The 15,891-nt window shown below is 37.8% G+C and overlaps 1 protein-coding gene across 1 annotated transcript in view; it reads left to right on the forward strand.

Annotated features, from left to right (window-relative positions):
• The first annotated feature begins 9,943 nt into the window (after positions 1 to 9,943).
• The window catches only part of otog (otogelin), a 68,618-nt gene continuing 62,670 nt past the window's right edge, over positions 9,944 to 15,891 (forward strand). Inside the window, exons 1-2 of the mRNA XM_055229778.1 lie at positions 9,944 to 10,091; positions 12,193 to 12,474. Of these exons, the coding sequence (XP_055085753.1) occupies positions 9,944 to 10,091; positions 12,193 to 12,474 (430 nt within the window). The remainder of the gene's footprint in view (positions 10,092 to 12,192; positions 12,475 to 15,891) is intronic.

A 15,891-nucleotide genomic window follows, 5' to 3' on the forward strand; every position in this document is an offset into this window, starting at 1 on the left:
TGTTCGTTTCTGGTGTAAGTGTCAAAGAGGACCATGAATCTGAAATGTAAAGTCAGACGGATTTATTGAGTCTCAGACAGGTAGCTAGGCAAAAGTGAACAGTGTAGCTTTGGGCGCTCCAAAAAGGACAGAGGGAGAGCCCTGAAAATGTACACTTTGAATTTTTTTTACCCTGAAAAAACATGTCTGAATTGTTTTTATTTTAAATTTTAGTTAACAAAATGTTAAGTGAAAAATTCAACGATATTTAAAATTCAGGATCTGATGGAACAAATTATCTTCCATAGTGTTTCATTCAAGTTCCATTTAACATCTGCTACTTGAAAAATAGCCTTTTTTGGTCATTCTGGCACATTTACAGAAATGGTAATTCATGTGCATTGTTCCTGAAATAAATAAGTGAAATAAACCGCCTGGCTAGTTATGGTTGTTGGATTAACCAATAGTTGAGATCAGTGGGAGATAATCTAATTTGCTTTTGAGAACAAGAGTAAAGAGCTATTCAATTGCAAATGCATATTACTGGAAATCTAATATGTATGAAAACTAGAAAGGCCAAGGCTCTTAACAGTTTTAATCTGTTTTAATCACATGAGGCTTTCTTCTTTGCCCTTTGTTTAAAATGTAAATTTTATTTTTTTATATTTTATTTATTTTTATTTTTTTTACCCGTGGCTAGAGTAGAGGCTGCCCTCACATCTTCAGGAAGACTGAAATACTGATTCCCCATGTTTAGTCCTGACTCTGGGCTAAGTAAAAAGGAATGATGCAAAATCACATTTTGGATGATTGTTAGAGCATCAGCCCTGCACTAATGGAGCATGAGAAGGGACATCATGGAAGATTAGTCTCATTTTGTGAACAGATTTGGGCTGTTCCTTTCCTGAATTTTGCTTGGGACAGAGGACCAACAGTGTGAATCAGGCCTAACATGACTCCAGTCTCTGAGAGGTGGGTAGCTGCACAGAAAGGCTGCGCACTGCGGAGTCACTCAAATCAACGTGTGACGGTATTCTCAGTGCAGCACAAGCCTGCCTGGCGTCTCCATGGAGATAAAACATAAACATTCCAATTTAGAACAGGCGCCATCTTGTTTCTCCAAAATGCAACCGCAAACTTGTGAAATTGGACTCTGGTAAAATAATTGACCAAGCTTTCCCACATATTCACCCATAACTTGTTAGTTTGCATCGCTGACTATAAAGTTGTGCCGTTTCAACCAGTTTTTTGGAAGGAAAGTGTTTCTTTGATTGGCAGATGCTTGTAGAATCTCTTAAAGCGAGTCAATTTGATGAACAACTAAGAATTTGTACTTTTCATGTCATGCACCAGTGTTCAAGTTAGAAGTGAGGGAACTGAGAGTTTCGCCCCTGACTACCAGCCTCTGCATGGAGCCTCTGTGGAGTTTTGCATGTTTCTCCCCCGTGTCTGGATGGGTTTCCTCCGGGTACTCTGGTTTCCCCCATCAACCAAAATATGAACGCCCTTCGAGACAACTGTTGTTGTGATTTTGGGCGTTACAAAAATAAAATGAATTGAATTGAATGTGGCCAATACACACAGCCTAATCATTTTCATTTAGTATGAAAGGAAAATCATAAACGCACTTTGAATAAACTCACTGTAAACAATATCGGTGGTTTTCTATGTAATACCCCATAAGGACTAACGTGAACATGGAAAGTCCTCACGTTTTTATCTCACTGTAGTCTGAGTCAGGGGGCGGTCAGTCGAGATCTGGGTGAAAATGTCCCAAAGTTATGTCTCTTTTCTGAAGAAAATGTCAAATACTGAATGGCGCACTCAGGTTTATTTTTGCAATACATTCTTCTGCGCTGGTTTGGGAAAACAAACCAAAAAAATGCATTGAATAAAGGAATGTGCAGTTATTCCCAGACAATAATAAGAAGAATACAAAGAAGAATACATTATTATCATTAGAAATTATTATCGCAATAATAAGAATGATGTCAGAATGTTCGTTTCTGGTGTAAGTGCCAAAGAGGACCAAGAGACTGAAACATAAAGTCAGAAGGTTTAATGAGTTCCACAGATAAAGTGAACAATGAAGCAGCGGACTCTCCAGAAAGGTTAGAAGAGAGTCCTGAGATGTGCATGTGATAGCTTTTATAGGGTACCCCAGTGTGTGGGTGTGTGTGTGTGTGTATGGGTGGATGTATGTGTGGGTGTGGGTGTATGTGTTGATGTATAGGTGTGTGATGTGTAGGTGTGTGATGTGTGTGTGTGTGCACTGCTAGAAAATTATGAAGGTACATTTGTATGAAGGTACATTTGTTCCAAAAAGTTTGAACGCATAAATGTTGATTTGTAGTCCGGCAAAAAAAATAAAATAAATTTACACTTACAAATTTTGTTTTAAAAGGAAAAGTCCGCTGGCATCAGGAGCTAGCTAATGCTAACATGTAGTTTTCTGAAAAACTTGTTAACACTTTTGTAGCCACACTGGCTTTATCTACGCAATTTACCTGGGTATAAATGTATTAAAAGGCTAATAATGCACATCATAATATCACATAAAGGTGGCGTACAGTCTGAATTCGGGTTAGCTCCTTTACCATATTTCCATCAGTTTAGCCATTGCCACAGCAACCCTGGTCCCCTCTAGCCTCGCCCCCTGCGGTCTTCAGTCGTTGCGCTCACAAATCTTTTCGAGACAAACTCGGCGCAATGAATGTCTCAAAACTTGTGAGAGCATAATTTTCAAATTTATAGGCGTAAAGCGATATTTGTAAATGTAAAACGAAATTTGTAAGCATAAAACAAAAGTGTACATTTTATTTGCCAGTTTACAAAGCAACATTTATGCATTAAAACTTTTTGGAACAAATGTACCTTCATAATTTTGACACACATGCTATAATGGGTATATATATATATATATATATATATATATATATATATATATATATATATATATATATATATATTACATTAGAGATTTGGCCTGTAACACGTAGCAAAGCATGAATATGCAAGGCTCATTGTACAAATTGTTTTCCAAATGCATTAATTAAATCAATAATACTTCAATTAAATTTCCGTTAAATAAACACAGCAGAAAAACTCTGAACAAGGTTTACCCTTACCTATTTTAATATAATTTGGCACGTTTGGTGGGCCGGATTAATAAGCCCAAAGGGCTGTGTGTGGCCCCCGGGCCGTAGTTTGACCGTGTCTGATATTGATGGATCTCTCTTATCGTATGACATATTTTGAACCTTAGATTTTAACACATAGTACAACAAGCTTGCCCAACAATTAACCAAATTCATTCATTCAAATTCATATACAGGACAAAAAGTGCCGCAACAAATGGCTCACCCAGCCCTTTAAGCGTAAACTATTTTGTAACTTTAGTAGCTACACAAGACATAACTTGGAAAGCTCCTTCCGAAAGAAACCATTTACTTTATAATTGTCATATCCTCTTGCACCCAAAATGAAAGAAATACATTTTAAGATTATTATTTAAGATTATTTCTGTTTTTTCTGCTCAGAGACAGCTGGGGGAGCCGGTGGACCACTCACACACCCCAAAATCACCTTTGTTACCACCAGAGGGACTTTGAAGGACATTAAATAAGTTCATTTTTAACTTATTTAATGTCCTTGAAAGTCCCTCTACCACTGGGAATTAAGTGGTTTTGCAAAAATGGTTATTAATTATATTTACTTGTATTTTACATGTAGGACAAATATAGAGAAGATTTTTTTCTTATTTTACTAAGCCCACTTTGTATTTTATTACCATTCTGTTGTTCAGAAGTCCAGACTGGAGTCAAAATGAAGCAGGCCTTTGTAGTCTGGAGTTTGGAATTTCCAGAGTAGATATGTCAGTTGGTTTGCTTTTCTGTTAAGAGCAACTGACTTCATGTTTATCACGATCTCCTATCAAGATATTCAATATTATTCAATATTTAATATTATAATAACTGTTAGAGAACCGGAATTGTTGTTCTGTACGACTCAATGCCAGATCAGTCCTTGTTATCTTGGTCTACGTCATCAGCAGTGTGAGAAGTAAATGAACATATGCAGACCTACCGAAGAGACCTATTCTGAATACTGTATTCCAGTATTCAGAATACAGTTACCCTTTCCTAAATTAAAAGGAATGGCTATATAACGGTACTTCAGCATGTAATTTTGGCTTTGAACTGCTCAGTATTAGTGAGGAAAAAACAAAACAGCACTTTAGAAGTGCGTGCACTTGTGATTTTTCGCCTCTTATCAGACATGAATTAATCCATAACAACAAAATCAGCTGTTTGTAATTGTATCTCACGTTCACCAAATTAATTTTCCAAATGAGTATTTAATTTCTATACTATCTTTAGTATCGACTAGTATCTGATTTTCGATTCTTTTGACAACAACACTCTGAATGCACCTCCTCTTCAATCCCATCAGCTATTGTGTTTAGATAATAAAAACATATGAAAATGTGCTAAATAACCTCATTATGTAGTCTCGATTTAGTTCTGATGCTTCCGACTTTCGAAGCCCCTCCTCTCCCTCTGCGTGCGCGTGTGTGTATAACTGTCTGCGCCTGCCTACACTTGCACGTGCGTTATGCTAATGAGCAGGTGAGTGGAGCGGGATTCGCGGGGCTTGTGCTGCACTCGGACTGCGGCCTCGCGGAGAGCAGCAGCAGATGCGCGTGGAGCGGTGCGAGAGCCGGTGATGACGCGTTTGGAGAAGCTGTGAACTGCGGGACTTTCACTGAACCGATGGAGCAGCGAGCGGGCATCACGAAGACGGACATCGCGCGGGCTCTGCTCCTCGGACTCGTTTATCAAGGTAAGTTCACATTACATTTAGTATTAAATACACCGAAATAGTTCAGCTCTTAAGCAATGCTCATGTTAATATTACAATCAGAAGTGGGTTGTATTCGGTTATATTTGCCTGACAAACTTTTATAAGAAATTCTAGGCTAGTTCCTGTTGGAGTAGTTTTCAGACTCCATACTTTTACTCCTACTAGTAGCCCAATATATTTGACAGTAACAGTACTCTTATTTGAGGAAAAGTTGTGGTTCCTCTTCCCTCTGAGTAAGTCTAAAGAGACAAAAGCTTTATGTTGACGATATGAAATGATTTCAACATTTGTGTTTCTTGCAGCTCCTTCAGATATGATTTAGTTTGTCTCATTGTGTCTATCCTTTGGAAATAACAGATTTTTTGCATTATTTATGTATTACTGTATATTTGAACTTCCAGTTAGGCTATAAATCAGTTGTTTTGCCCAGACAGTTTCTCTTAATTACTCTTACTTGAGCAGTAATTTCCCAAAAACATTTTACCCTTGCTTGAGTAGTTTGGACCAAGACTTTCTACTTTTATTTGAGTATTAGTTTATTTTTTGAATAAACGTTAGTCTTACTTGAGAACAATTTGTGTTCACTCTCCCCACTTCAGATTACAATAGGCCTGTAAATAGATATGTATATGGAATACCTAACCCAGTACATGTGTGTGTCTGACAGCTATTACATGCAGCGGTGACATAAATCTATTTGTAAACTGAACCTAGTAATAACCTAGTAGTACTCTAATTTAACATTTGTCAGGTGTAGTTTTGGCACAGACAGATGGATGGGGACCACTCACTTCTCGGTTCATTAGTTTTGCTGCAGCAGGTGTCTGTCTGTGGAGCTCCAGAGGTGGGGGCTGCTGCTCAGGCTCTGTACCAGTATTGGGTGCGTCTGTTGGGGGATGGTTTCCAGAGCATTTCCCGAGGACCACAGCTTCCTGTCCATGTCTATTATACCTGCATAAATGAGAATAGTTTGTTATTTTGAATGGACTATACATTTAATTCCATATCTGTCAACAGACCTTGCACATCTCTGCAGTATTAGTAGAAATTATTGTATAATAGTTGAGTCCATTGGACTTTAGTTTATTGTAACTACAAAGATTTTTATGTAATTTACCGATATGTAACATATTGGGCCAGTTTTAAGGATGTGCAGTTCAACACGGAATGGGAATTATATGGAAGCCTGTTTTTTGTGCTGTGCAGATTTTGCCTTCTCAATATCCGTATATAGCCCTCCTGTCTGAAGGTTCATTTTATGGAGTGATATAACAGAAGTAGTTGATTCACTTGTTTTTAGGGCTGCATGATATTGGAAAATTTAGCGATATGGCTGTTAAGAACTTCAGTTTTGATATTACTGTGACAGTTTAATATTGTTTTGACTCGTGAATTATATCTACTATTGCAATTTTTTTTCTTATCAAGAATCTTTATGTTTTTTTGGTGTAGTGCAATATCAGACCATAGAACACTGACATTAATTATTTATGAATCAGTAAAATGAACTATGTCACAGCTGTGCAGTTATTCCCAAATAGTTTCAGTGTGTCTTTTCAAAACACTGAATATATACAATGATGTGAAAATGTGCCTCTGCCTTTCAGCATGTTTGTCATGGGGTGCAGAGAGAGTCAATCTACAACAAGAGATCAGCAAGTGAGTGAACCAAGACCAAACCAGGACTAAACAACAACTTACTCAAGACCAAACTAAACCAGGACTTAAAGCTGCACTATGCAACTTTACTGGTGGAGGGGGTGCTATCTGTTTGTGTCCATGGAGATATTGCTTTGCCTAGAATGTTCCACAGTTTTGCATTAACCATATATATCTCCATGAAGACAGATAGTTGATGCCATCAGGCTTCAATAGTGTTTTACATGGCAAAGTTATTTCGGCATCTGTTTAACTACAAGGGGAGATAAGCAGATGCTGTACCTCCACTACAAAAGTTACATAGTGCAACTTTAACTAAACCGAGATCAAAAACAGAACTTAACCGAGACTTTTAACCTAGAGCAAACCAGGACTGAACTGAGACTAGATCAGGACTAAAACCGAGACTAAATCGGACCTGGGTGTTGGGGGTAGTGTTTGAATTTGGGATGTTTTTTGTGGCGTGTGAACAAACGTGTGGTTGTTCTCTTGCAGTGGAAGTCTGGGGACAAAAGCAGAGAAATGGGACACCGCGCCCCTCGGAGACCAGGTAAAACCAAGACCCAAGTCCAGACTCAGACCAGGGAGGACCCTGCAGGACCCTCCCACTAGGGCTGCACAAGATATCACAAAAATATTGATATAGCACAATTGCCTAGTCTTAATTTAGCCTGCTAACTTTTGACACGGGATCAGCCAGTGTAGGGGATGCAGAGGAGAGGGTCAGATGGAGCAGAGGGTGCAGAAGCGAGAGACAGATGGAGCATAAGCTGGACAGGAAAGGATCAGATGGAGAAAAGGATGGACTGAGCGAGTAGAGATTTCCCGTTAGCATGTGGACAGAGAGAATAGAGTTGGCCCTTTGTCAATATTCAGTTCATGATTCTATCTGTGTCACATCAGCCTTTGTCTCTGTGTGAGGCGTGAGAATGTCCTCCTGTTTACTACACACTTTGACACTTCAAACATGTCAGAGACAAGCTGCTCTCTGGGACCAGGCCTACATATGGACTGGAGATTGTTATCTAAAAGCTACACATCAGCACAGTGTTGGAATACTGATATACTGACAGTTTTGCACATTACAACTTTTCTCTGGAGTCACGTTATATAAGGGATCAAAAGTTGGTTTATTAATAATAATAATAATAATACTGACAATAATAATACTGTTTTTTACAATATCTAAAGTAGTGTTGTCACGATACTAAAACTTCAAACTCAGATAGTCATAGGAAGAATATACCTCAATACCTCCGATTCCAATAGCACAATGATATATATATATATATATATATATATATATATATATATATATATATATATATATAAGGACAGATTCAACTTGTGAATCATGAGTTTAATCTGACTTTTTACATTTTGACTTTTTAAATACAAAAAAAAACAACCCAAAAAACCCCCAAATCTTTACCTAACTCTCACTCTTCTAAATAAAATTTGTTAACTAATACAAATTTTGGTTGACTGAGTCCCTATCAACCGATTAATCAACCAAACAGCTGAAGGCCTACAACCCCAGTTGTCACTCACTTTTATCTTTTGACTTCCCTCACCTTAAACAAACCTTTGTGAAAGTACATTTTGTGATTCACTGATGAAAATCAGATGAAACTCCAGAGAAAGGTCCATGTTCCCGGTCTGGTCTCCTCTGAGTCCAATGCCCCGTTCCCACATCACCACACCCTCACAGACAAACTGTCCCAAACATACTGCACTTATTTTCTCATTCATAAACACCAACAATGAGAGAATTGTGGCTCTGACAAAAAGGAGAAAATTGTGGGTCAGAAAACAGCCTGGGATTGAAATGCGATCCTGTGTAGTTTCAGTATTTTCAACAATATATCCGATTTTAGTTCCAATTGTTCTGGACAGTGCTACTGATGTCACGATACTATCATTTCCAATTTATTTTGACACGAAGGAATAGACCTCAGTACAGATTTTAATACCACAATCATAATAAAAACACTCTATTTAGACAGTAGAATGTGATTTTCTACATTAAATCATATTACTTTATTTAGTAGTTTTCAATCAATATCTGATTTTCACTCCTTTTGACAGCCCAAGTCACTACAGAAACAAGCAAAAGAAAGTTATTTGTAAGAAAGTAAAATAATGCTTGATTTGGTTATGACATGGCTTGACATTGGTTGTAGTTTACTTTTCATGTATTAGACCAGGTTTTGTCCATAGTTGCCAAGTCCACTTCTTTATAACGACTTTGGACTTTTTATAGGGCTTGTTTTTTCCCCCCAAAATCTGGCAATCCAGGTTTTGGACTTTTTTCCCTAGTTACTTCTATGAGGTAAATTCGAATTGATATCAGTCATGTGAGGTAAATACATCTATTGAAAACAGTGATATGATGTGTGTCTATTTTGAGTCTTTAGAGATGGTCCTGTGGTTTTAATACTTTGATGCTACTTAATTCAGTCTTAATCTAAGCTTCTCCAGAAGTATGTTTCTGTCCCGTCTGTGTGTGCCTGGGCCACAGGAGCCCCAGTGCAGGTGCTGACAGTAAATATTGGGTGTTGAGTGGATCCTCTCAGTTTTGGTCCGGTCTTTGAAACTGTGAAACTGGATCTTTGCGAGTCCTGAGATCTGGACTTTAATCTGTCAGCGTTGTAATCCTGAGAGTCGCACGAACGAGCCAAAAATCACATTCACACCAGAGTCACACCCACAACCATCTGGGAACCGGCTCAGAATCTAATCAGACATATTTTCGATTCAATTTAAGGAGATTGGCAGTTTTTATAAGTGGAGCCCATCTAGGAGGTCTAATTTGGCCCGTGAGGGATGGATTGTGATTGGTCAGAAGACATATGGATTTAATTTAAAAAAGACACATACAAGTCCAATCCCTTAATAAGAACAATAATTAAAGATAATTATGAATATCTTTGTAGACACATTTTTAAAGTGAAAAGATCAATAAGTTTGAATTTTTCTGTTTTGAACGTGCTTACTGACATCAGCATAAAAAAAAAAAAAACTAAAAAAAACAGATATTGTTTTAAGTGAACAGGCTTTATTAGTTCTATTTATGATTGAATTATATTTGTTTTCAAAAGTTTATTGTTGTTTTCATAAAAACTTCAAATCAATTCAAATTCAGATCATTAGTGAATGGGTCACTAGAAGTTGAACACTGGTTTAGATCCTGGTTTTACCCTGGTTTATTTGCAGTTGACTTTTGGCTAATGTGTGAGTAAACTACTATGTAGGGCAAAGACTATGTTAGCTTAACTCACTACAGTATTTAGAAATATTAATTTCTCTCAGTATTTACAAATATAAATTCTGTCTTTTATACCACAACAAATGTTTTGGTTTCTCTCTCTCTCTCTCTCTCTCTCTCTCTCAGGTCCCTCCAGCGGAAACAACCAACAGAACAACAAATACAGCATTCAATATGGCTACGTTTTCTTCAGAGAGGACCACAACCTCCAGCGAATCACATGTCAGCACCACAAAATCTGCCCAATCACAAAGGACTTTACAAACCACATCTAGCTTTAGCCAAACGATAGCTCCTACAACATTACAGTACCACTCAAGAAGTCAAGTCACGTCTTCAGTGGACTTAACAAGCGCTAAACCTTCTTCTATGCACCAAATGACATCAAATAGTGAGAATACAAGCAGAAAACCCACCACAATGTTTAAGGAAACATCAACAAGCCAATCAGAGATGAGAATCGAACCCAACACCAAGTTACCAACAATAACAACACAGGAAAGTCAGTCTACAAGCAAATCTACACACCTCAAATCATTGCCTACAGACACAACCCCAAGAATTGTACCCTCTACTACTCATAAACAATCTTTAGATATTATTGGAAGCACAAAATCACCTGGACAAGTAACTAGTACTCGGTCAGATATAAATACACATTCTGTAACTTCCACTAAGACAATATCTCTAACACCAGAAATGCATCTTAGAGGTTCAACAAAATCAGTTACTGGGTCAAAAGATTTTCAATTCATAGCCAGTACTAAAACGCTAAGCACAACCCAGCATTCTAGTCATTCTGCAAGCCATACAACTACAGCTAACCAATCAAAACTGTCTATACATACAACCTCAAGCACCAACAGCCAATCAAAAGTGTCCACACATATGCCCGCAAGCACCAATAGCCAAACAAAACAAACTACAAGACCACAGAACGAATCAAATGCAAAGACAGTGGAAGCTACAACTAGTACAACTCAAACTAGCCAATTAACTAGCCAAACAAGCCAATCAGGCAAAGATGCTGAGATGTTACTAGGCAGAACAATAATATCAGCCAATCAAAAATCTGTTGGAAATGTAACAGAAGATTCAAGCCATTTTACAAACCAAACTGACCAATCACAGCCTAGACCACACAGCCAAAACATAACAAAAAACTATGTATCAAAATGGCACCAAAGTGAGATGGAAAATGGCAATCAGTCATTACATCACAACTCTTGGGACCAAGCAAATGACTTTGAGGAGGAATGGGGCGGGACTAACTCTTCAGTTTTGAGGCGACACTTTAAAGAAGCACTGAGCACCAACTCCAGAAGACGCCAACGTAAGTCTGAGCAATTTAAACATAATATTCAAATAATTGCTAGAAATAAAGAATGAGTTTGAACCTGGTTTAGTCCTAGTTGAGTCCTGTTTTAAACTCTAAGACAGGACTTGTGGGGGCACTATGCAACTTTTTTAAGTGGAGTGTTTGCTTGTCTCCATGGAAATGCAGTTTGTTTGTCTGAAATGTTCTATTATAGTATCAAACTAATCTATCTTTATGGAGACAAGCAGGTGAAACCACCAGGCCAAGTTACTGATCAGATCTGCGGGGAGGTGACCCTGCTCAGTGCAGGAATGTATATTTTCAAGGTCTTAGCATTAAAAACACCTAAGTGAGTGAATGCAATACAGATCATACTGTAGAACATCCATCTCCATAGAGACAGGTGACAGGCCCCTCCAACAAAAAAGTTACATAGTGCCTCTTTAACTCAGACTAAACTTGGTTGAAATGAGAACTTGAAGGAGGACCTTGAGTACCACCTAGACCTGTCATGATAAATGCTATATCGACTTATCATTTGACACATGGAACAGTCATTTTTGGGGGTCAAATTTATTGTGTGCACCTTTTCTTTGCACTAGTGGGAGCATTTTGTTTATTTTTTTGTGCCATGATAAGATTTGAATAAATAACTTTCATGATTTATAGATAAAAAGTCACTACTTAAGTGTTGCATTCTGTTATGTATTTATTGTAGTTAATATTTTTTTTTTAAATCCATTCTACATTTAAAATACTTTTTTAGGGATAAATCTACTTTATGGTTTGGTTTCAATATTATTACTTATTGTCTATGTTTAGTTCAACAATATATTGCACTTCGAAATTTCTTATCATGACAAGTACCACTGACAATAGTACCAGAGGCAAACAGCAGCACATAGGTTTTTGCTCCGTTTTCTGTTTGGGAGTGTGGCATTTTTTAAACTTTATTTTATAATATGAGTTCAATATCAGAACATACAAAGCTGGGATCTTTAACGCCCCCTAAGGGATCTCATTGCAATTCCTTTGCAAAAGCTTTACCTCCTGTGGAAGTAAAGATTTAGACCGTGTACCTGTGTAGAATCTACCTCTTCCACAGGTGTGTTCCTGATGCAGGTAAAGAGGGGAGGAGCTTATTTCCTATGCCATGGTTCACTGAACCCAAACCCCAAAGGTCCAGACCTGATCCAGACCAGGTCCAAAGCTGATCCTGGGTTCGATGGAGCAGATAAAACCGCAGTGCATTCACTGACCGTGACAGACTCTGGGTTTTCTGACAGCTGTGGGACAGAGGAACACCTGATGCTTCAGGAGACCACCAAGAGACAGGGAAATGAAGGGGGATCAGGGGTGGACTATTTTAACACACAGAACAGGATATGTACTGTGCAGCTAGTGTTGGATTTTACACAATACAGAATATTTACTGAATAACTATTGTTTCAGTGTCACCTGAAACAAAGTATTCTTGATTGCTTGTCCATTAGACTAGATTACTGGCAGCAATGTATATATTTCAGAACATGTATGTATTTGAGGATGCAATAAGAATACAAGGTTCTTTTATTGGAATCCTTTAGTCATTTAGTCAATTAATCAGTTGATGGTATAGTTTCGTTGACCAAAACTTGTATTATTGTTGAGATTAAATTTATTTATATGGAACAACAGTTTGGAAAATGTATGGTATGAGTTGGTCAGAGTTAGCTGAAGATTTGGGAGTTAATAATGACATGAATTTGCCTTTTTACAAATAAACACACTGTTTTCTTGTTAGCTGGGTTTGCATGAACTCCCATACAGTTGTAGTTTTGGAAATAAAGTTTGGATCAGATACATGGTCAGATCATAATAGATTTTTGTTTTTGCCATTCCCGCTTTTAGTTGTCTAATCAATTAATAGGGCATGTCTTTAGTAAACCAAGAATTTCTTAAGTCGTGCACAGCCCCACTGTACTGTTGCATGGGGCAAGTGACAGGTCTGCTACAGCGAGGGAGGCAGTAGTCTGTCGCCCAAGTGACAGCTGCTAATGGGAGGAGTCAGGACACACATATTTCAGAATATGAAATTCACATAAAGAAGAACAACAAAAATTGAAAAGTGAATTTAATTTTTTATTTAACTGGTATTTCTCAGCTGCTTAAAATAGTGTGTGACAAATGCATTCTGGAAAAGGGGATCTCCCAAGATGACGATAGATGACGACAGACAGCAATGATGATGATGATGATGATGAAAATGTCAAATGCACTCTGTATGATAATTTGATTGTTTGACCCAGACTTGAGTTTACTCAGAGCCTTAAACAGAAAAGAGACTTTAGTCTGGAGTTAGTCATTACATTCTTTATAAGTTCACAGACTATGACTCCATGTCATGACTACACTTTCACTCATATTGGCTTTCTCATTTGGCTTTAACACAGTGAAATGACTTTTGAGATTATGCTCTTAGTCACAGCATAGAAATCCCTGTAGTATCCCTATCTTCAAGTAACACAGTTCCAAGCCATTTATTTAAATGGATAACATTTTAACAACAACAACAACAACAATAATTATGTGCTAATTTAGTTAGTTGCATAAATCCACATTTTTTTGCTAAATACATTGAGTTGCATGTGTCATATGTAAAAGGATTATTGTCCAGATAGTTACAGTCGCATTGGAAAGTTAAATTAAAACTACCATCTGCAAGTTTATTAGATTGTTTTTGCCAGTAGATGGCAGATGTGAAACCTGTTACTCCTGTCCCCTCATGCTGGCCTTTGTTCAGACTGACCTGTGTTCTCTGCTCTTCTTCTGTCAGGACAAAGCTGGCATACTACTACTACAGTATGCCAGCTACTGTACTACTGTACTACTACTACAGCAATAATGTATACAGAATCTATTGGTGATAGGCGAGAATAGAAGTCAATTGGAAAAAGTGTAAATATAATCTTTTGCCTCTCATTTGCGTGCCTTCATCAGTTCTGACTCAGCTCTAGTATTGACAGGTTTAAATAGTTAGGTTTAAAGTTATATATTAAGTATATACTGTCTTATTCTGTGAGCATAGGATATTGTCAAAGTGTTGTTTAAGTCAAGTGAAACTCTTCACAAAAGCTGAAAGGAAGGCCAGGCTGGAATGCCCATGTGGCTGAATTTTATGCTAAGGTACGAGAGGCTTCCCAGGAGTGGATACAGGCAGGAAGACCAAGACATGGGTCTGTGTATGAACAAAAGTGGGTCACAAATGCTCGGTATAAGTATGCCTTCCATTTTATAACCAAACATGAGCAAGCTATGAAAGTGGCCTCGTTGGCCAGAAAACTCTCTTGTAACAACACGTTTGGCTTTTGGAAAGAAGTAAAAAACACGACTGCCACTAAAACATCTTTGCCATGTGCAGTGGATGGGATCACCGGCACTGCGAACGTTTTGGAGCTTTGGCAACAGCACTATAGTAGATTATTTAACTGTGTTCAGAGTGAACCTTGTGTTACGAGTGATGTTGGCCATGCAGATGTAATCCTCTCACATGAAGTCCTTAAAGCTGTCACCAAACTGCCTAATAATAAGGCCAGTGGGCAGGATGGTGTTTCAGCAGAGCATTTAAAATTGCAAGTGTGAGGTTAGCACCACTGCTTTCCATCTATCTCACAGGTTTCCTTATTCATGGATTTTTACCTGACTCTTTGTTAACCATATTGCTAGTCCCTGTCATTAAAGATAAGACTGGAAAAGTTTGCAGCTCTGACAATTATATACCTATAGCTCTGGCCAACATAGTGTCAAAAAATATTGAATTAATTCTCCTGTACAGGACCTCACAATGTATTAAATTCACAGATCAGTTTGGGTTGTGTGTATATGCTCTAAAAGAGATTATTGACAAATACAGGAGATACAGCAGAATTAATCAGGTTTCATGTGTTTTTTAGATGCGTCCAAGGCATTCGACGGGGTGAATCACCAAAAATTACTTATGAAGCTGATTCAGAAAGGTGTACCCAAATATATTGTGCATATTTTAATCTAATGGTATGGACAACAGACAATGCACATTAAGTGGGGAAACTGTATTTCTGCTCCACCAATGGGGTCAGACAAGGAGAAATATTGTTCCCAGTTCTGTTCAGTTTGTATCTAAATGAACTGTCAACAAAGCTCAAAACATGTAAAACTCACTGTGTGGGTGGGAATTTTGGCCTGAATCATTTAATGTATGCCGACGACTTAGTTGTGTTTAGTCCAAGCCCCGCTGGTTTACAGCAGCTACTCAACATCTGCTCATCTTAAGGTGTGGAGTATGATATTAAGTATAACGCAATAAGAGTATGATCATGCTCTGTTGGACCAAAGAGTATAATCACATGAAATATCCAGATTTTTGCCTGTCTAATGTTGTGTTGAAGGTTACAGCTAAAAATGACATATCTTGGGGATATCATCACCACGGTCATGGCAGATGATGATGATATTTATAGACAATGCAGGATGTTGTATGCTCAAACTAATACTCTTTTGTTCAAGTTTGGTTCATGTTCTGATGATATAAAGTTGATGTTATTTAAATCATATTGTACACCATTATACACTGCCCACCTCTGGACTCATTACAAAAAGCCAGTCTCCAAAGGGTGCAGGTGGCTTATAATGACGTTTTACAGTGCTCTTGAGGAGGCCACAATGGACTAGTGCAACTGAGATGTTTGTCACTGCACGAGTGAACACTCTGCAAGCTGTACTAAGAACTTTAATATACATTTTTATTTGCAGACTGAGTAAGTCAGAAAATTTTATAATAATGTCA

The sequence above is a fragment of the Periophthalmus magnuspinnatus genome, chromosome 3 (assembly GCF_009829125.3).
Source record: "Periophthalmus magnuspinnatus isolate fPerMag1 chromosome 3, fPerMag1.2.pri, whole genome shotgun sequence".
In the NCBI taxonomy this organism is placed as follows: domain Eukaryota; kingdom Metazoa; phylum Chordata; class Actinopteri; order Gobiiformes; family Gobiidae; genus Periophthalmus; species Periophthalmus magnuspinnatus.